Source organism: Apodemus sylvaticus, chromosome 7, assembly GCF_947179515.1.
Source record: "Apodemus sylvaticus chromosome 7, mApoSyl1.1, whole genome shotgun sequence".
NCBI lineage: Eukaryota > Metazoa > Chordata > Mammalia > Rodentia > Muridae > Apodemus > Apodemus sylvaticus.
The window spans coordinates 66,073,964-66,095,164 of record NC_067478.1 but is presented as its reverse complement, the minus strand read 5'-3'; the positions used below and the strand labels follow the sequence as shown (position 1 = coordinate 66,095,164).

Genomic DNA, 21,201 nt, shown 5'->3' with positions numbered 1-21,201 from the left:
AAGCTGTCTTCAGACACACCAGAAGAGAGCGTTGGATCTCATTACAGATGGTTCTGAGCCACCATGTGGTTGCTGGGAATTGAACTCAGGACCTTTGGAAGAGCAGTCAGTGCTCTTAACCACTGAGCCATCTCTCCAGCTCCCAAATATTTTTTAATAACAAAAACTACATGTAATGATCCCATGTTAATAGAAGTTAGCTGTTAGAGCACTCTTTTAATCCCAGTACTCAGAAGCATCAAGAATATCCTCAAACACATAACAACTTCAAAGCCTGATGGGTCTACAATAGCTACTGTCTAAAGAAAGCAAAACAAAACTACATAGCACAACATGACACCTCAAATAGATCGGTGGAAAAGAATAAATTGTAGGCCAGGTTTGAGGGCTATACCTGTAATCCTGGCATTCAGAAGAACGGAAGGAGGTGTAAGAAAGAGTTCAAGGCTCCCTTGGCTACACTGTGAAATAATGTTATCCAACTGAACTGAGGTATTTTTGGTGACTCATGCCTAACTCCTTTGTTTTCAGGATTGATGAGTTTGGGTCCTAATTAGGTTATTAAGCTGACTTCCAGGCTAACTTGCTTTCCATAAGAAATATGTGAGTTCCTCCTCCACAAATGCAAGAATAGTTCAATATTACAATTAATATATTCACTGATTGAGTCTGTCTGTTTGTTTAATAAGCCAGAGTCTCATATAGCCTAGACGGATTTGAATTTACTGTATAGCCGAGAATAGCCTTAGATTCTTGGTTCTCCTGTGCCTCCTGAATATCAGAATTGCAAGTTTGCACCATCATATATACAGCATGTATACACAGCATATGTACACAGATATGTGAAGATTTTTTTATCTACATTTTATATATAAGAGTGTTTTGGCTACATATATACCTGGTGCCTGTGAAGGCCAGAAGAGACTATTAGATCTCCAGGGTCTGAAGTTAAAGACAACTGTGAGCTGCCATATGGGTACCAGAAATCAAACCCCACTCCTCTGAAAGAGTAGCCAGTGTTCTAACTGCTGAGCCATCTCCTTAGCTCTGATCTCTCACTTTTAACAGGCTTTATTTCATATTTACAACTATATAAGGGAGTACTTTACTGCCTGTCAAAATTCCTTTCTAACCAAGAAAGTCTATTATAGTTCCCAAGATTACACCCAAACAGTCAAGTAGATATTCAGTGACTAAAGCACACTGAATGCCTCAGCCTCAGGCTTTAGGACAACTGTATATATACCACTAAACATAGAGTCAGAGTTAGCAGATAAAGATTATTGACAGAGCATGGGTGTGCAAGGTAAACCTTGGAGTTCTATCCTGAGGATCAGTGCTACCAAACAAGGAAGCAAAGATTCTAGTGAAGAAACCAACCTAGAGATGCAGTACTCTGCACTCCCTCAGCTTCCAGCATAGCTTGGGCAGAGCCTGAGTGTTTATGACCCCCCATCCCAAAGGTCTTCCCATTGCTGCTCAGGGCCTATGTCCACAAATACACTGCTTGATCCCCAGGCACTGGCTATTAGGCATGTAGAAAAAGGAAAACTCAAGTATTCAAAATGAGAAGGAACCTGTCAAATATAATCCGATGTCAGCATTCCTTGGCAGAAACACCAGTAGCTGACATCATAAGATACAGCAGGAACCTCTCCTGCCTGGCACAATCCCCAACAGGATGGTTCATCTTAGCTCTTGAGGAGTTGGAGATCATTTGTTGCCTTCATTTCCCTAAGGCAAACTCCAAGTGTACATATGAATGTATACTTTTATACAACCAACACAAAGAAATTTTGTTTGTTTGAGACAGGGTTTCTCTGTGTAACCCTGGCTGCCTAGGAACACACTCTGTAGGTCAGGCTGGCCTCAAACTAAGAGATCTACCTACCTCTGCCTCCCAAGTGCTGGGATTAAAGGTATGTACCACCAAGGCCTGACTAAGATTCTTTTTTTTCCCCAGAAGATTTTATATGAATGATTTATATACCTTCAAAAGTCTTAAACTGTTGCAAATATTTGTATGAAAATACCTTTTTTTTTTTTTTTGGTTTTTCAAGACAGGGTTTCTCTGTGTAGTCCTGGAACTCACTCTGTAGACCAGGCTGGCCTTGAACTCAGAAATCCTCCGCCTCTGCCGCCCAAGTGCTGGGATTACAGGCATGCGCCACCACGCCCGGCTGAAAATACTACTTTTCAAAAGAAAAAGGCTGCTGCAGACCCAACTCATTGGTAGTTACCTTCCTCACATGCATGAGGGCCCTGGGCTTAATACCACATAAAGAGGGGGAAAAGGAAAGGGGGCACTTGTACTGGCTCAAGCAGTCAAGAGTACTGGCTGCTCTTGCATAGACCCCCAGGTTTGATTCCCAGCACCCACATGGTGGGGCACAACCACCTGTTATTCCAGTCCCCAGGGCCCCAAAGATAACAACAAAAAACTTAGTTTACTTATATATTTAATTAATTTATATTATGATGATGATGATGATGTTGTTGTTGTTGTTTCTGGTTTTTTTGAGAGGTTTCTGAGTATAGCTTTGGTTATCCTAGAACTCACTCTGTAGACCAGGCTGGGCTCAAATTCATAGATATCTCCCAGCCTCTGCCTCCCAAATGCTAAGATTAAAGTCATGCACCACTGTCACCCAGCAAAAATGAAAAATTTAAAGGGGACACTAATCTAGCTTCTAAATAAGACTTTAAGCCCATAATGGAGCAGATGTAGCTCGGTTGACAGAGTGTTTGCCTAGAATGCATAAAGTCTTGAGGGTTTGTATAAAATAGAGCACAGTAATGCATGCCCATAATCCAAGGAAGCAGGAGGATCAGTAGCTCAAGGCTAACCTCTACCTTATAGGGAATTTGGGAGGCTAGACTGTGCTACATAAGAACTGGTATCAATATAAGTACAATTTAACAACTGTCTTATCAGTCATCCCATCAGCTAGGATCTTAGGAACTTCTGTAGCAGGAAACTTAGGCTTGCAGATATAAACCCGTGATTTCAGAACTTATAAGGCAGAAGCAAGAGCCGAATTTCAAGAAGTATGGACTACATAAGGAGACTCTGTCAATTGATTAATTAATTCCAGTTGTAAGCTATGGTAGTTTGAATAGGATTGGCCCAGGGAGTGGCACTATTAGGAGGTATGCCATTGCTGGAGGAAGCATGTCAATGTGGGGGGTGGACTTTGAGACCTTCCTCCTAGCTTCCTGGAAGACAGTCTTCTCCTGGTTCCCTTCAGAAGAAGATGTAGAACTCTTGTTGTTGTTTTTAGAGATGTAGAACTCTTAGCTCTTTCTCCAGAACTGTGTATGCCTGGATGCTACACACTTCCTGCCTTGATGATAATGGACTGAACCTCTGAACCTGTAAGCTAGCCCCAATTAAGTATTGTTCTTTATAAGAGTTGCCTTGGTCAAGATATCTCTTCACTTAAATGGAAACCTTAACTAAGACATAAGCCAAATGTTTTTATGTAGTATGTTTGTGAAGGTTTGGGATTATAAACACATATCACAACATCTAGATAGGGTATTTTTAAATTGTGCTCAGATCAATGCTTATAGCCAAATACAAGGAGGAAAGAATAACTGAACTTACTGTCACGTTCTGAACTCATGTGACAGCTGTGATAAGTTAACCAACTATAAGCTCTTTTGGGGCTTAATTTTAATGTTTGCATAAAAAAAAGCAAGCTATTTAATTTCTCAAAATACATGATTTTCTAAGATCAAAACAAATGAGCTTTTCTGGAAAAAAATCATTTAGAAAAGCAAATTCTGTATGAATAGAACCACTTAATTTAATTGAAACAAATTGTCTTTGCCAGGTACAATAGCACATGCCTTTAATCCCAAGTGGATTTTTGTGAGTTTGAGATCAGCATGTTCAAGGTCTACCAGGGCTACAAAGTAAGACACTGTCTTTTATTAACACTAAAGTAAAGAATCCAGAAAAATAACCAGGCAGTGGCAGCACATGCCTTTAATCCCAGCACTAATAAGCAAAGGCAGAGGCAGGTAGATTTCTGAGTTCGAGGCCAACCTGGTCTACAGAGTGAGTTCCAGGAAAGGAAGGGCTATACAGAGAAACCCCGTCTTGAGAAACCAAAAGAGAGAGAGAGAGAGAGAGAGAGAGAGAGAGAGAGAGAGAGAGAGAGAGAGAAGAAGAAGAAGAAGAAGAAGAAGAGGAGGAGGAGGAGGAGGAGGAGGAGGAGGAGGAGGAGGAGGAGGAGGAGGAGGAGGAGGAGGAGGAGGAGGAGGAGGAGGAGGAGGAGGAGGAGAGGAGAGGAGAGAGAGAATGAGAATGAATGAATCCAGAAAACACAACCCTACAACTCTGTTCATCCTAATTTTGTTTTTTGGATTTGGTTTTTTTGAGACAGGGTTTCTCTGTATAGCCCTGGCTGTCCTCGAACTCAGAAATCCACCTGCCTCTGCCTCCCAGAGTGCTGGGATTACAAGCGTGCGCCACCACCGCCTGGCTATCATCCTAAATTTTTCATGGTTACTCAGATTCTTTCTCAAAAAATCCTTTTCAGATTCATTAAAGCAGTTGCATGCAATAAATGTTTACTAAATCAAGCTTCCACAGATTACTTTTGATTCAGAATCAAAATGTTTGCCTTTAATTCTATGATAGAAATGAGAAATTGAAAACAGCGATACATTACTATTGTATTTTTATGTGAAAACATACACAATGGAGTCAGTGGTTGGTATTTGAATCAAATTACGCATGTAGTCAAATATGGTTATTTGCAGCAGTGGAGTCACTCAAGAAATGAACTAGTCTAGTACCAGTGGAAGGGGCTTTGGCTCTCTGCTCTCAAAATTGATCTCAACTAATCAGAACATAAGCTCATTTTAAATGTTAATGTTTTGTGTACTGTGTGTTTCTCTCTGGGAATTCTATTTAATAACATGTTGCTGACTCATCAACCATAACTCACGGCTGACAATACTGCTAGGCCCTGCCTAAGCAAAGCTCATCAGACCACTAGACAACATTTCTGGGTGACAATTTCAGGGCAAACAGTGTTTATTTTGTAAAAACAAACAAAAGATTCAAAGCTTAGTGATATCTGAGAGATAGGGTGAGGAAAATCCAGAGTTCGAGGTCATCAGCATCTACATAATAAGCTGAATTTGCAGCTATCTGCTTAATGTCTCTTTAGAGGAAAATCAAATATGCTTATCCATCACTAGTACACATTAAAATGTCCTTACAGACATTTTACAGTGGTGGGAAGAAGAAATTAACATGATCAAGATATATTGTTTACATGTACTAAACTGTCAAAGAATAAATTTAAAATGTTCTAAAGCCAGATGTGGTGGTTTACACTTTTAATCCCAGCATTTGGAAGGAAGAAGCAGGTGGAAGTCAGTCTGGTCAGCCAGAGTATATAAACCTTGTCTCAAAAAAAAAAAAAAAAAAAAAAAAAAAAAAAAAAAAAAAGGAAGGAAGGAAGGGAGGGAAGAAAAGGAAAGGAAAAACGGAAAGGAAAAACGGAAAGGAAAGGAAAGGAAAGAAAAGGAAAGAAAAGGAAAGGAAAGGAAAGGAAAGGAAAGGAAAGGAAAGGAAAGGAAAGGAAAGGAAAGGAAAGGAAAGGAAAGGAAAGGAAAGGAAAGGAAAGGAAAGGAAAGGAAAGGAAAGGAAAGGAAAAACGGAAAGGAAAGGAAATTTCCCAAAGTCCCTAAGTACCTTCAGACTGCCGTGCTGCATGCTGGTAGTGGAGTTAAGAGGCTGAGGCATGACGATTGCTGCGAGTCTGAGGACAGCCCAGGCTATGTACAAGGAGTTTTAAGTCTAGGATTCATGAGACCTTGTCTTTTAAAAGAAAGAAAAACAAAAACAAAAACAAAAAACAAAAACAAAAAAACAAAATAAAATCTAAAACTTCTCAAAATATGTTCTCTAGTTTCACCAATCAACAAAACTGAAATACCCAGTGATTTATGACAAGAATCTACAAACTTTATCCTAAAAGAGCCAGACAGTAAATACTTTAGGCTATGCAGGCACACATGGTCTGTTACAAAGTCACTGTTGATATTTTTTAAAAATGTTTTTACTTATGGGATTGGGTAGCACACACGTGTGGAGGTCAAAGCACAACTCTTGGGGGTCCATTTTCTCCTTGTCCATGTGGCTCCCTACGATCAAAGTCAGACTGTCAGGCTTGGTGACAAGCCCCTTACCAGCAAGGTCCTAGTACAGTCACTGGTTAAATTTTAACTTTTCTAGAGTATAAAGACAAATTTTTGGCTGGGTGTGAAGACTCACAAGCAATCAGGAGCCAGAAACTAGACAGGAGGGTTTGCCACAAGCTCAAACCAGGCCTAGGCTACAGAGTTGAATTCTAAGGCAGACTGGACCACAGCCTTAAACAACAAAATTCTTAGCTAAGAATCACATAAAGACAAGCTACAGGGCTTACATGGGTTACCTAGCAAGACTCTGGTCTTTAAGGGAAAAAAAGGCACTAGAGTTGAGGAGGGTAGAGACCCCATGCTGGAAAGATGCCTCAGTGGTTAAGAGCATGTCCTGCTTGTCCAGAAGACAGAAGTCCACTCACCAGCAACCATATCAAGTAGTTCACAATCACCTGTAAGAGGAACTCCATGGGGGACCTAGCCTCTTTGGGCACCTGCACTCACATGCATGCACAGACACAAACACTTAATAAAAAATTAAAAATAAGTAAAAGAAAAATTTCAAGACAAGCTTTCTCTGTGTAGACCTGGTTGTCCTGAAACTTGCTCTGTAGACAGAGATCCACCAGCTGACTCTACCTTCCAGTGCTGGGATTAAAACACTAAGACATTCGGGTAAACTATGGTAAACTAAATCAAGCTTCAATACCTATACAGATATGAAACTGGAAATAATGAATACAGATATCAGAATGAAAAACTACTGCATACATCTGAGCAAAGCACCTCAGCAAAGTGAGTTTAACTTTATACATGCTGTCTAATATACTCATCTAGTTTACACTTCTACTTTCCATATAAAATTGATACACATATTGAATAACATCTAATTACATCAGCAGTTGAACTTTATGCTAATGACAGCATGAGAGCTAATTATTAAAACTAGAAAAAAGTTTAAAAGCTAGACTCAATTAAATTCAAGCTATCAACTTTTTCTTTCACAAATCAGATGATGTAATGGTCATTCTTCAGATGATATGCATCGATATAAACTTTATATAAACACAAATAAGGCCTGTGATTTAAAATAGTAGAGATCTACATGAATTGGACAAGAACAGATGCTTATTATGGAAGAAATAAAAGGAAATCACACAATCTATGTACAAGATTCATCTAAGAAAAACAAGAAATATCACAGGTTAACTATATATACATATAAACTTATTTTTTAACAAACATATACAAGCTTTATATACATAGGTAGATTCTTTCTTGTTTCAGTCATTTTAAGACTAAAGTGGGGGGTTGGGGCTTGGAGAGATGGCTTAGCAGTTAAGAGCACTCACTAGCTGGTCTTCCAGAAGACCTACAGTTCAATTCCCAACACCCACAAGGAAGCTCACAACCATCGCCTGTAACTCCAGTTCCAGGGGATCTGACACCCTCTCATTAATACATACAAAGTACAGTTGTAGCAGTTTGTTGATTTGTTTTTTGTGACAATGCCTGTTATGGAATGCAGACTGGCCTTGACTTTACATTCCTCCACCTCAGCCTACCGAGGACTGTGGTTGTAGAGGCTGTTGTGCCCAGCTTTAGAACTTTACATATGTTTGATATTTGCACTTACCCAGTCAGTATGCATTTACAAGAGTCATGATTCTGTGGGTTGTCTTTTTATTCCTTTGATTACGTACTTTGTTTAACATACGAAAGGCTAATTTTTTAAACTAGAATTTCACTTTATTTTTCTTTTGCCTGAGTTTTTATGTCATTTAAGAAGCTATTGTCAGGTTCAAAGTCATGAGGATTAATTAGTTCCCTGTTTTCTTCTAAAGTTTTAACTTATAAATTTAGTTTTCCATTTATTTTGAATAAAGTTTTATAGACAGTATAAAGTTTAAAGATTTGTCTCCATTCCATTGTCTGTGAATGCCCGGCTGACCCTCCTCCCCATTGTTGAGATCTTTCTCTTATGAAGCAGTCTTGCCATGTTGTCAAACCAAACCCTCAGATGCCGGGCTTTATTTCTGGGCTCCCAGTTTGCTTCCATTTGATGTGTATGTCCCTCCAGTTTTTGTTTAGAACTGAGTATGTTGAGTATTATATAGCATGCTAAGACTGGGAAATCAGAATCTGGGGTAGATTAGACCCCAACCTAAACAAAACCCCACCTTCTCCAAAAGTACTCAAAACTTTTTCTTAATACTCAGCAATTCCTCGAACTGAAATGTTTAATATTAATGACAAGAATCAAGAAACATTTCTATAAGAAGCAGACAGGAAATACTTTAGGCTCTGGGGCACACATGGTCCGTTATTTATATATACACTAGCTTTGTTTATATTTTAGGAATAAAAAAAAAATCTGAGCTGGGGGCAGTAGCTCCCACATGTAATCTTAGCACCAAGGAAGCAAAAGCAGAGAGACCCTCCCTCAAACACCAACATAGTTCTTATATAAATATCACACAAAAATAAACCACTGGAGGTAGCGTGGCAGCCACAATTTGCCAAATACCAATTTCTAAGAAGCAGCAACCAAAAATGTCCACTGTTAAAGTATATTATACCAAAGGCATAAAAAAAAAAAAATCACAAGTCAGTTTTGTTTCACATTAATAAAGCAAAATGACATCGTAGCAATTAAAAGTGGTTAATATGTTAAACTCTACACCTTGACAAGGAAATCTCAGGATGGGAAATTTAGTAACAGAACTTCTAGCATTCATATTATCTATGAATAGAAATTCATGTATGTCAAGTGTGTATGCTTAAAACACATGTCTCCACTTAAAAAACAGCAGCTGAAAGTTAACCACAACATCAAAGCTTCAATTTCCTTTCATGATAATTAAAACTATTTACACATTCAAGTAATCCAAACTAGTCAGTCTGTTTTACCAATGAAAATTAAGAACAGAATTTAGAGACTGGTGGTAATTTGTTTTCAATTTTAATTCTTAAGGGTTACTGTATATTAATTAGCAGCCAGGTATGGTAGGACAAATGGCTCACAAGGCAGAGGCAAGAGGATCTTTGTGGGTTAAAGGACAGCCTGGTATATACTGAAAGATACAGGAGGTCAGCCAGAGTTTGCACAGTGAAACTTTGCTTCAAACTTAGTATTTATTGTTACTATACCACCTCTTTACTTTTGTCTTAAGAAGAGCTCTAAAATATTTGACTTAATCTAAACCCAAATGATTCTCTTTAACTTTTTTTTTTTTTTTTTTTTTTTTGAGACAGGGTTTCTCTGTTTAGCCCTGGCTGTCCTGGGACTCACTCTGTAGACCAGGCTGGCCTTGAACTTAGAAATCCGCCTGCCTCTGCCTCCCAAGTGCTGGGATTAAAGGCGCCTGCCACCTCTGCCTGGCTCTCATTAACATCCTGACACTACTATCAAACATAAACTGTGTCAAACTCAAAGTCTAAGAAAAACGCATCACCAAATGGCGTCACGTCACTCTTACCTAGACTGGTGGGTTTGATCAGTTCGTCCAGCAGGTCATAGAATGGTAGCTTTTGCAGCTTTATGTCCGGGTGGACTGGGTGCAGTGCTGATGTGAGATGTGGGAGTTCCAGTTCATGTTTAGGTCCCAGAAGAGAAACAGGGAGTAGTGGGGACGATGCAGGGTGACCATCATAAGTGAGCTGTGGAATGGTGGATGGAGACAGAGCCGCTGGCATAGGACTTGAGTGTACGCTGGGGATAGACAAGTCCGCAGGCGTCATAATTTTCTGAGGGAAGCGCCGCCTGTAGAGTTCTTTGATTTTCATTTGCACAGCAGGACTACAGCCAGCCTTTAACAAATGCAGGGCTTTGGTAAGAAGTTCGTGTTTGCGTCCGTGCTTGTTCCTCCCAGCGTAGCCCAACAGTACTTGGAGTTCAGAAACTCTAAGGCTCATAACCATTTGCTTAGAGAAAAAAGTAAAATGTAAAATATTAGTATATGAAACCATAATTTACAATTTTAAAATTTGTATTTAGCCTCTTCATATGGTTTGCTTAAATGCCAGCTCATTATCATCTTATTTTAAACAAAGTTTAACTAATTAATAGCAAAGACACTTTAAAAGGAATCTGTATACGTTCACGTATTTCCAGGATCAAGCTTACAGTATGCACGACCACATCTCGCTTTAGCCTACTGCTCAGGGATATCAATGAGCACTTAATAATTCTCCAGAAGTACAGACTGTGAATGGCAAAGAGTAGTAACGTCCCCTCAGGAGTCTTCTCCCTTCTGGGGAAAAACTGTTAAGTATATTAAAGCCAGACTCCCCACTTCAAAACCAGTCACATTATCAAGTACTGCTCTATACTAACTCTGGACTTTAGGAACAGTGCTATCTTCCTGTGGGTAACTTACCTCTTAGCCTTTGCTTCTTTATATACAGCTAGCTGGCAGTCTCATCAGATGCTAAAGCTTACACTTCTCATTTAAGCCATCATGAATTCCATCTGTACAACCATAATATGTGAAGCCACAGAACAGAAATCTACTCACTTTCTTTAATCCTGTGCTCACAATCTATTTTATCCCTGTTTGCTACTTCCCCCTTCTAAGAACATGGAAATCTAATCGGAACCTCCCATTTTAAAGCACCGGAAAGGAGAACCAAAGACCACATTGCTACTTATGGAAGCCCTGTCTCTGACAGGAAATGCCAAGATGGACACACCCCTGCAAGCTTACATTCATTAAATCCTCGATTTCTCGATTCCTGCAGGATTTTTTGGCCTCATATCAACTAACACCACACAGTGGCTGCACTGCCTCCCTACCTTCCCATACCACTCATTATAAATACCCTTTCTCGGCCAACACATCAAACCAGTGGTTCTCACTGGTTGTGACCCTTTAACAGAGTTCCTAATATTGTATTGAGCCTCACACACACCATAAAATCACTTTCATTGCTACTTCATAACTGTAATTTTGCTACTGTTATGAACTATAATGTGAATACTTGTTTTCCAATGGTCTTAGATGACCCTTGTGTAAAGTTCATTTGACTCCCCCTTTCCTCCCAAAGGGGTCACAACACACAGACTGAGAACTGCTACACTAGAGGGTCCTTTCAGGTAGCAGAACAGACCCCAAAAGTAACCAATGACTGAAGTACTCTGATGCAATACAGATGGCCAGTCAGAGATGAACAGTCCTTCCAGCGGTCCCACCTTCAGGTCCAGCTCCACCAGCTTGTCCTAGCAGATTGGAACTGTTTTACTGTGTATCTCTTCCAGCCATTTCTCGGGTATTTATGTTCACAATTATCCTGCTGCACTGCCTCTTCTATCCATATAGCAATTCCTTGCCTAGGCAGAGGTTTTCCAGGGCTGATAACTGTTCTAGAATTAGGGTCTGTGACCATTTTATCTTCTGCATCTAGAACCAGAATCAACTATTTAGAAAGTGAAGGAATAAACAAGAAAAGCATGCCAGAAGGAATGGGGGTGGGGTGGGGTGGGGGGTGGTCCATATGGTAAGCCATTCCAATCAATGCCCTAATTCTTGTGCTCTACAGAGGCATACTAAGTGCAACCCAGACTTTGGGAACAAACTGCTGAGCATAATGGCCAGCAACTGAAACAGCAGCAAGTGGGAGGCTGAGAGAGGGGGATCTAAGTTCAAAGCCAGCTTCATATAGGTATTTTCCTTTTGGATATTAACAGAGACTATAAATAGTCTTCTCCCTACTCACTAAAACATCCAAGAAAGGTATAAAATAACTGGAAAAAGAACTGTCAGGCATGATGGAACGTATCTGTAGTCCCACCACTCAGGAGGCAGAAGAAGGCAGATCTCTTTGAGACAACCTGGTCTATACATAGAAGAGGCTAGCCAGGGCTATACAGCGAGACCCTGTCAAGAGAGGAAGGGAAGGAGAAGGGAGAAGAGAACACAGCCAGCATGGCTGAGTGGTTACAGGTACTGACCTGTCAGTCCTCAGCATCCTCACGATGAATAAACTACTTCCTACAAGTTTTCCTCTGACCTCCACATGGATGTCATGATACTCATATCACCCTCCTAATATATGAGTGTCTGCAAGTCTGTATCAGTGTATCTACAAGTGTGCAGGAGAGTGCAGAGGTCAGAAGAGGATACTGGATCCCAAGGAAAGAATTATAAGTAGTATGAGCTGCCCAAAAAAGGCACTGGGAACAGAACTTGGATCCTCTGGAAATGCAGCAACAAGTGCTCTTAACCACAAACCAACTGTCCATTCCCAGAAACATATTATAAATCTTAAGCTGGACATCTGTGCTCCTAGTACTTAGGAGGCTGAAAAAGAAGGAACTTAAGTTTAAGGCCAACTTGATCTACTATAGAAATGATCCTTATTTCAAGATAATTTGTTTTTGAAGAAACAAAATCAAACATCAAGGATTAATAATTAAAAATGAATTGGGAATTGGCTCCTCTTACTTTTTTTGTTTGTTTGTTTTGGATTTTGTTTTTCTTCGAGACAGGGTTTCTCTATATAACCCTGGCTGTTCTGGAACTCACTCTGTAGACCAGGCTGGCCTCGAACTCAGAAATCCGCCTGACTCTGCCTCCCAGAGTGCCGGGATTACAGGCATGCGCCGCCACCACCTGGCTTGGCTCGTCTTACTTTTGTGTTGCTGTGATAAACACATGGTGTTGTGATCACCATGACCAAGACAACTTACAGGAAGAAAGGTTTATTTAAACTTATGGTTCCATATGGATCCATCCTAGCAGGGACTTCTGACTGCAGGCAGCAGGACCAGGTAAGAGCTCACAACTCAAACAGTGAGTAGGAAGCAGAGAGAGCAATGGAATGAGTATCAACTCTCAAAGGCCACCTCCAGTGATATGCTCTTTCCAGCAAGGCCACACATCCTAAACCTATCCAACTGGTGACTAAGTATTCAAACATCCAAGCCTATAGGGAACAGTCTCATTCAAACAACACACTGTCTTAATGTTCTTCCCTACCACCATCACCAGCCTCATGATAAAATACTCTGACAAAAGCAACTTAAGGGAAAGGGGACTATATTGGTTCAAAATTCAAGGTTAAAGTACACCATGGTGGGGAAGTAAGATGAGAGGAGCATAAAGAAGCTGACCACATCACATTCTAAACTGAAAACAGCAATAAATGCATCCATGCTACTCAGCCCCTTTTCTCCATTTATAAAATCCAGAACTCACAGTTGCTATTAACAGCCAGGGAATGGCACTGCCCACAGTAATTAACAAAATCGAGATAGTACCCAACAGGGGTGTCCAGAGGCCCATTGCCAGGTGGTTCTAGATTCTGTCAATTAACACTAACTAGTGTCATCACATAGGCAAAATGTATTCTACAACAAGTAGAGAGGGGAGAATAGCATGAAATTTTAGAGAGAAATAACTTCCCTTTTAATTCAATTCTATTCTCTAAGCCACAAACAAAAACAGCAACTTAATAATTACCACAAATTTCAATGACGTTAACTTTTGTCCTTAATTGTGAGTATAAGATTTAAGTGTAGCACAGATGTATTATTGTATTTCTATGCATTGTCACTGATTAATTTACATAAAATAAAATCTCTTGCTTGAAGGATCAAAGAAAAAGTTAATTGACAAAATAAATCTGACAGCTGTCAATTACATCTTGACTACCTCAAAAAAGGCAAAGCAAACAACAGCAACCATTAAAATAATACTTACATACACACACGCAAAAGTCAGCTGCTACAAACAAGTCAAGGTTCCTAGTTTGGACTTAAAAAGAAGAGGATTCATTATCATAGTTATGTTGTCAAGACGGGTATCATCAGTTTTTACACAGAAAACAAAGAATCTGTTGAATGCCCATAACTAATTCTACCTCAAATATAATATAGCAGAGACATTTTGAAGAAACAAACCACATGTCTTTTAGTTGAGGGTGGGAATCAATTAAAAACTGAACATAGTTTACTTCAGTTTCCAGTTCACCATTTGAACTTAAAAAAAAAAGTTTTGGCTAAGATGTGTGTGGACTCAATTTATCATTAATTGCAGCTGACAACTTTACACAATTCTGAAAGGTGAGGTGGTGTTCCTTGCTATTATTGGGACAGCTTTTGCATACTCTTAGGAGACAATAAATAATAAGCACAGTATTTCAAAGAATTGAAGAAGGGTCCAGTCATCTGAAGCATCACTCAAATGAAAGTCTGCAGAGAATTAATTCACGATGCAGAAGACTTGACAACACACAGGAAAACAAATCATTTAAATATTTCTGAGATGTTGAAATGATACATATTTTAATCTTCAATGTGCTTAAACTTCTTCATTTGTTAAAACTACAGCCAAATGAACACTTACAACCAAGGATAACATTAACCACCATGGCTGTTAGAAATCATCACCTCTTAGGGGATTCCAGCATTCTGCTGCTGCTGGAATCCTAGGGGATTAAATGGTTAGAATGGGTATATTCTGCACAGAAGAGTATTCTGTGATCTTTCTAAAGTGTTTTCTTTCTAGTCAGACAGATATATACACAATTTTAAAATTCTTTTTAAAAATTTTGTTTTTATTTATGTGGTGTACACCTGCATGTGGATGTCCAAGAAGGGCCAGAGGGGGAGGTCATCAGCTCCCCTAGAACTGGAGTCAGAGACAGTTAAAAGCCATCTGATGTGGATGCTGGGAACCAGACACAGGTCCTCTGGAAGAACAGCAAGTTTTTTAAAGACACTGCTCCCTCCAGTCCCACATGTACATTTTTTAAGACTTATTTTTAAAATTTTTTAAAAAAATTTAAAAATTTATAAATTTTATTTTATGTGCATGAATGTTTTGCTTCAATGTATGTATGTGGACCATATGCATGCCGGGTCCCTTGGAGGTCAAAAGAGGTCATTGGAAATAGAGTTATAGATGGCTGTGAGCTAACATGGGTCATTGGATTGAACTCTGGTTTAAGCCCCCTTTTCCTTGTCTTGGTTCCTCCTATTTTGTCTTCTTGACTTCTCTCTCTCTCTCTCTCTCTCTTTTTTTTTTTTTTTTTTTTTTTTTTTTGGTTTTTTGGATTTGGTTTTGTCGAGACAGGGTTTCTCTGTATAGCCCTGGCTGTCCTGGAATTCACCCTGTAGACCAGGCTGGCCTCGAACTCAGAAATCTGCCTACCTCTGCCTCTGCCTCCCAGAGTGCTGAGATTACAGGCATGTGCCACCACTGCCCAGCCTATCTTGGCTTCTCTTAATGGGTTATTTTCTCCAGTAGATTTCTGAGAAAGGGGGGCATGGGAGGTGTCATTTTTATTCCTTGCATTATACAATCAACACTTCTTCACACTCAATCCTCAAGTTTGGTTCAATATAGAGATTTAGAGAGAAAATTTTAAGGAGAATTTTTAAGACATTTCCTTATTTTCTATTTCCAATGGAGGTTAGACTAGGGACTGAAGAGAAGGCTCAGCAGCTCAAGTACTTGCTGCTCTTGTGCAGCGCCCAGGCTCTGTTCCCAGCATTTACATGGTGGTTAACCACCATCTTTAACTCCAGTTCTAGGGAATATGACTCCCTCATCTGTTCTCTGAGGGCAGGAGGCATGGTACACATACATGGAAGCAGAACACATATACACATGATATATAATACATCTTTTAAAAACATAGATGCTATGCTATCTACCTCCCAGTACTTGGGGAGGTAAAGGCAAAGGGATCAGAAGTTCAAAATCATCTTCAGCTAAACTGTGTTTGATGCCAGCCTGTGTTCCAGGAGATGCTATCTCAAACAAACAACAACCCCAGTACTATTCATCTCTAATCCTTCATGGTTACTTGTATATCTTCCATCTGGAAGCTTGCTGAATTTTCTCTTTAGGTGTTCTCAAATTTTACAGCATCATGCCTTGGCAATGAATTTTTAGTTTGTTTCTGCCTGGGCTAGTAACTGTTAAGTGTTTACATTTAGAGATGCATGTCCTGCAGGGTTCCTAACAAGTCTTCCTTCTTTGTTTTTTTGTCCTCTTTCCGCAGCCTGCCATTTAGGTCCTAAGCTTCCACCACACCGTCCCCCTCCCCCCACAAAGATTAAGTGTCCCCAGGGATTACAGTGAGGAATGGAATGTCTGTCATTCCAAAGACCCTCAAACTTCTTTGTAGATACATAAAACTTATATGTATACACACACACACACACACACACACACCACATACCTATTCCCAACTACACAAGGGGAAGGAGTTCATTTGGCAATTAAATAGAAAGTGCCAGTTTTATACTCTCATTAGTTATGACCTTCCTTATTAAAACTTGTGTTGGGTGCTAGAAAGATGTTCAGAGCCATTAAGAGCACTGACTGCTCTTCCAAAGGGCCAGAGATCAATTCCCAGCAACCACATGGTGGTTCACAACCATCTGTGATGGGGTCTGATGCCCTCTTCTGGTGTGTCTGAAGACAACTACAATGTACTCATTTAAATAAGTAAATCTTAAAACGGAAAAAAAGTATTATCCACACTGTGAGCAAGAATATGGCTCTGCAGCTAAACACAATCATTCCCATTCTCTTCCTGCTGTGGTGGTTTCAGGTCAGGCACAAAGCAGACTCTGCATTGGGAGTCTTATCACTATATAACCAAGTATAAACTAGAGTGAATTCTTAACCAACAAAATAAACAGTTAATAATGTCATATTTCAGATATAACATTATTTTCTATACATCTAAAGTTCTATAATTATATACATTAAAGCCAGGAATGGTGACTCATGCCTTTACTCCAGCACTAGGGAGAGATAGGAGGACTGATGGAGGTCTGTAATCTACAAAGTGAGTTCTAGCCCAGTCTGGTCTACAAAGTAAGGTGCAGTTCTCCTAGGATCAAAGTGAGAGTTCCAGCCCTTTCCCCCTCTAGCCCCAACAAATTAGATATGTTAATAAAAGAATAGTAAAATAAAAATATTTTATCTGGTTTTTTTTTGTTTTGTTTTTTTCCAGACAGGGTTTCTCTGTATAGCCCTGGCTGTCCTGGAACTCACTCTGTAGACCAGGCTGGCCTCGAACTCAGAAATCCACCTGCCTCTGCCTCCCAGAATGCTGGGATTACAGGCGTGCGCCACCACCGCCCGGCTTTATCCCTTATTTTTAAAGTCAGATTATTCAATGAAACTAAATTCTTAATTCTGTACCATTTCTGATCATTCATAAGCTGGGCACAATAGCTCATGTCTATAAGCCTCTGAGCCAGGATCACTGCTGTGTAAGGCCAGACTAGGCTACTACAGAATGAGTTCCAGAGTAGCCTTGGCTACAAAGAGGTATAGTCTTTCAAAACAAACAAACAAACAAACAAACAAGGAAAGGAGAAGAATAAAGATAGAAATAAAATCACAAAAACAGTTAATAACCTACTGGGAGATTAGCAATTTGTCAACAACACCTAGTTCAACCAGAAAACCTAGTCAGACAGCTTCTAGTCAAAGCAGTAAATCAGGTTGGTGGCATCCCTTTCCATGATCATCTATCTCCCTCCCGTCTCTCATCTGTTATTTATTCCTCAACACAAGACAACTGGAAAGTGATCTCCAGCACCAGCCCTCCAGCTAGCACCTTCATCTCTCAGCTTCCATCCCATCATACTGATTACACTATGCTTTCAAAAGATGACAAAATATTGTGATTATATGTAAACAGAGATGCCATTTTCCTTCAAGCAGTGTATAAACTTAACATTGTGAAAGGGTTGCCATGGTTTCCCCTTTTGATAGATGATTTACGCGTCATCCCATCTATGTCCTACCACGTTCCATGACACATATGGCTATAGGCTTCAAAAAGCTCCTTCTTGTTAACAAGAATACTAAAAATAACAAGTCTCAGTCAGACTGTTTTAAAAATTTGGACACAGTATTAAGTTTAGTTTAATTTAATTTAAAATTCTAGAATTTAAAACACTAACACATTGACCAACTTCATGTGCAGAGACAAGAAAATATGGTTCTTATTTAAGAGAAGGCTGCTCTGCATGTAGATGTGCTACAAACGCTTCTTCCATGGATGGTCAGGCACCTACTACACACAGAGGGAGCTTGGAAAGGAGCAAGAGATGAGCACGGGGATATACTATGTTAATCCCCGTGCATTCATGCATACTATTTGGACACTAATCTATCAAATTATAATTTGGGAGGTACACTTCCACTTTTAAAAGGGGGGTGGGGGGGAAACTGTGGACTGCTGCTGAGATGACCCAGTGGATAAAAGCTCTTGCTGCCAAGCCTAACTACCTGTTTAATCTCTGGAACTCACTAAGTATCTATAGTTGTCCTCTAACCTCCACACACTGGCTATGGGTAATTACACACACACACACACACACACACACACACACACACACAGGATTGCCAGGAATAGTGGCACACATCTATAATTCTAGCACTTGAGAGACTAGGACAGGATTACTAGTTCAAAACTAGCCTAGACCACAAAGCAAGACAAAGCAAGACTGTCTCAAAAATCTTTAAAGAAAGAAAACAAAACAAAACAAGGAAGAGGGGAATAACATACAAGTTCTCAAAGGTTCCATAAAGGCAAAACTCTATACTGCTATATTAAGCTCTTGGGGAATAGTTCATACAATCAGTACAATCTTAATTTTAGAAACATTTTCAATTATAGTTTTGTGCTGGAGAGGTGGCTCAGTGGTTGGGAAGACTAGCTGCACTTCCAGAGGACCCAAGTTCAATTCCCAGCCCCCATGTGGGAGCTTACAACTATGTGTAACTCCAGTTCCAGAGGATCTGAGACCTTCACACCGACATGTAAGCAGAGTATCAATACATATAAAAGTTAATAAATCTTTAAAATACTAATAATAGTAGTAATATATATATGTTAAGTGTCTAAATGTACCTGCAACATACGTTTCTAGTAAACATGATTTCTTTTCTTAGCACAAATTTGAACCCACAACACAAACTCCTAGTAATTCCTACCCTATGTATAAGGAAACTGACACTCAATTTGAGGTCTGACTGTAAAATGCTGATGCCTGACCCCCAAGCCTCCTGACTCCAGAGCTCCTTACCACTAACCAACGCCAGGGTCTTACTTAGCACAAAGCTTAGCCAAAACAGAGGGCAGTGTCACCCAGGCTGGACTCAGGAACGGTAGGGTGGAATACTGAAGGGGAGCTACAACAATGAGATAACAAAGTAGGGAAGCAGTGGGATAAGAATATGGGTGGCTCAGGAATGTTATCAAAGCAGGCCCTGGGACGTTAATGAAGTAACCTTTAGTAGGGTAAGCTTAAACAACAAGGCTTCTAGCTAAAGTCATACCCACCAACAGGAGCAGTTTATCTGCACGAAAGGTAAGAAGGAAGTGTGACAAAGGAAGTGGGACGTCTAAGAAAAACTCTAAAGTTGTGTTCTGTATTCAGGCTATAGGTGGGTCTTTGAAAAATCAGAACTGTCATGGGCTAGAGAGATGGCTTAGTGGTTAAGAGCACTGACTGCTCTTCCAGAGGTCCTCTGAGTTCAATTCCCAGCAACTGCATGGTGGCTCATAACCATCTGTAATGGGATCCGACGCCCTCTTCTGGTATGTCTAAAGACAGCTACAGTGTGCTCATATAAAAATAAATCTTAAAAAAAAAAAAAAAAGAGCAATGCCCTGGGGTCAATTTGCCATGTAAGTACCTACATGGTGGCTCACAGCTGTCTCTGACTACAGTTCCAGGGGATCTGATGCCCTCTTCTGGACTCCAAGGACACCAGGCAGACATGAAGTGCACAAACATACATGGAGACATATTAAGAAGCCTAAACAGAGATGAACTTTTCACACACACACACACACACACACACACAGAGAGAGAGAGAGAGAGAGAGAGAGAGAGAGAGAGAGAGAGAGAACTTATTCTATAATTACACAAGGTCTCTCAAATTCTGGATCCCAGAACACAGATGGAGGAAAAGCCTGAGGAGCCTGTATCAGAACTACTTCAGAGTACACGAGAATTTACTTGAGTTTACAGAGCTAGAGGAGTATGAACTTAGACTCCAAAGTCAGATCCCAAGTCCTACATTTAACCTGTTACAATGTAGAGGCTGGGAAGGCCCACTTGAAATCAGGAGTTCAAGATCCACCCAGGCAACATGCTGATACTGCTGAAATAGCAAGCTCCAGCTTCAGAGAGACCATCTAACAAGTAAGGAGAAGATGCCCAACACCAACTTCCAGTCTCCACATAGGCAAGCACACCTACCCATCCACATTCATATGATACTAACACACACACACACTCATGCACTCACACAATCCATCCCCCCTCATTCATGCTAGTTCAATGGTCAGCCAGGTATAACACAATATCACATGTATAATCACAGCAGAGGAGGGAAAATCAAGAGTCAGGGGCCAGCCTGGACAACACAATGATACTTACAACATACAACTAAAAGAAAGTCAATGTTATTCAAGTTTCTTCTGCTATTAATAGATTGTAGTTAATGTACCTTAGCAAACACTAGTTTAAAAATAAATGATATTTAAAAAATAAAACAAAACAAAACAAGCCAATGATGAGGGAGGCAAGAGGCTAGAAGAGAAGAGGAATCCCAAAATCTAAGCATTTGCCATAAACCTCCCAGCACTGAGTCCTCACCACAGTTCACACACAAACACACCTCATTCCTTCAGATATGCAAACAAATGTTCGCATAAAAAGTAAGCTATTTCACTAAACTGAGAATCAGAAGCAAATCTGTTTCTAGAACAAATGCTCAGCATGGCCCTCTGAACTTGTTACTTTCAGTCAATTTTAGAAAACACTACCCAATTCAGGATGAGGTGTTGTTTACTTACCAAAAAAAAAAAAAATGTACTGAATAAATTGACCACTGAATATGCAACAGAATTTAACCCAAAAGAACTGCCCAATCCTTCACCACTGACATTGTTTATATGCACGTGATGCTGCTAATTAAAACCAGATGTTATTTTTCCTTACAATGGGTACAGAAGAGTCAAGACAAATTTTTATTATAAAAGTTGCTACAT

General features: G+C 39.9%; 1 protein-coding gene across 4 annotated transcripts in view; it reads right to left on the bottom strand.

Moving 5' to 3' along the window:
• Positions 1–21,201, bottom strand: part of Pias1 (protein inhibitor of activated STAT 1) — a 115,772-nt gene that overhangs the window by 65,979 nt on the left and 28,592 nt on the right. For all 4 annotated transcript variants that reach the window (XM_052188086.1, XM_052188087.1, XM_052188088.1 and 1 more), the window contains exon 2: positions 9,645–10,089. In XM_052188086.1, coding sequence (XP_052044046.1) covers positions 9,645–10,086 — 442 coding nt within the window. In that variant the 5' untranslated portion in view covers positions 10,087–10,089. The remainder of the gene's footprint in view (positions 1–9,644; positions 10,090–21,201) is intronic.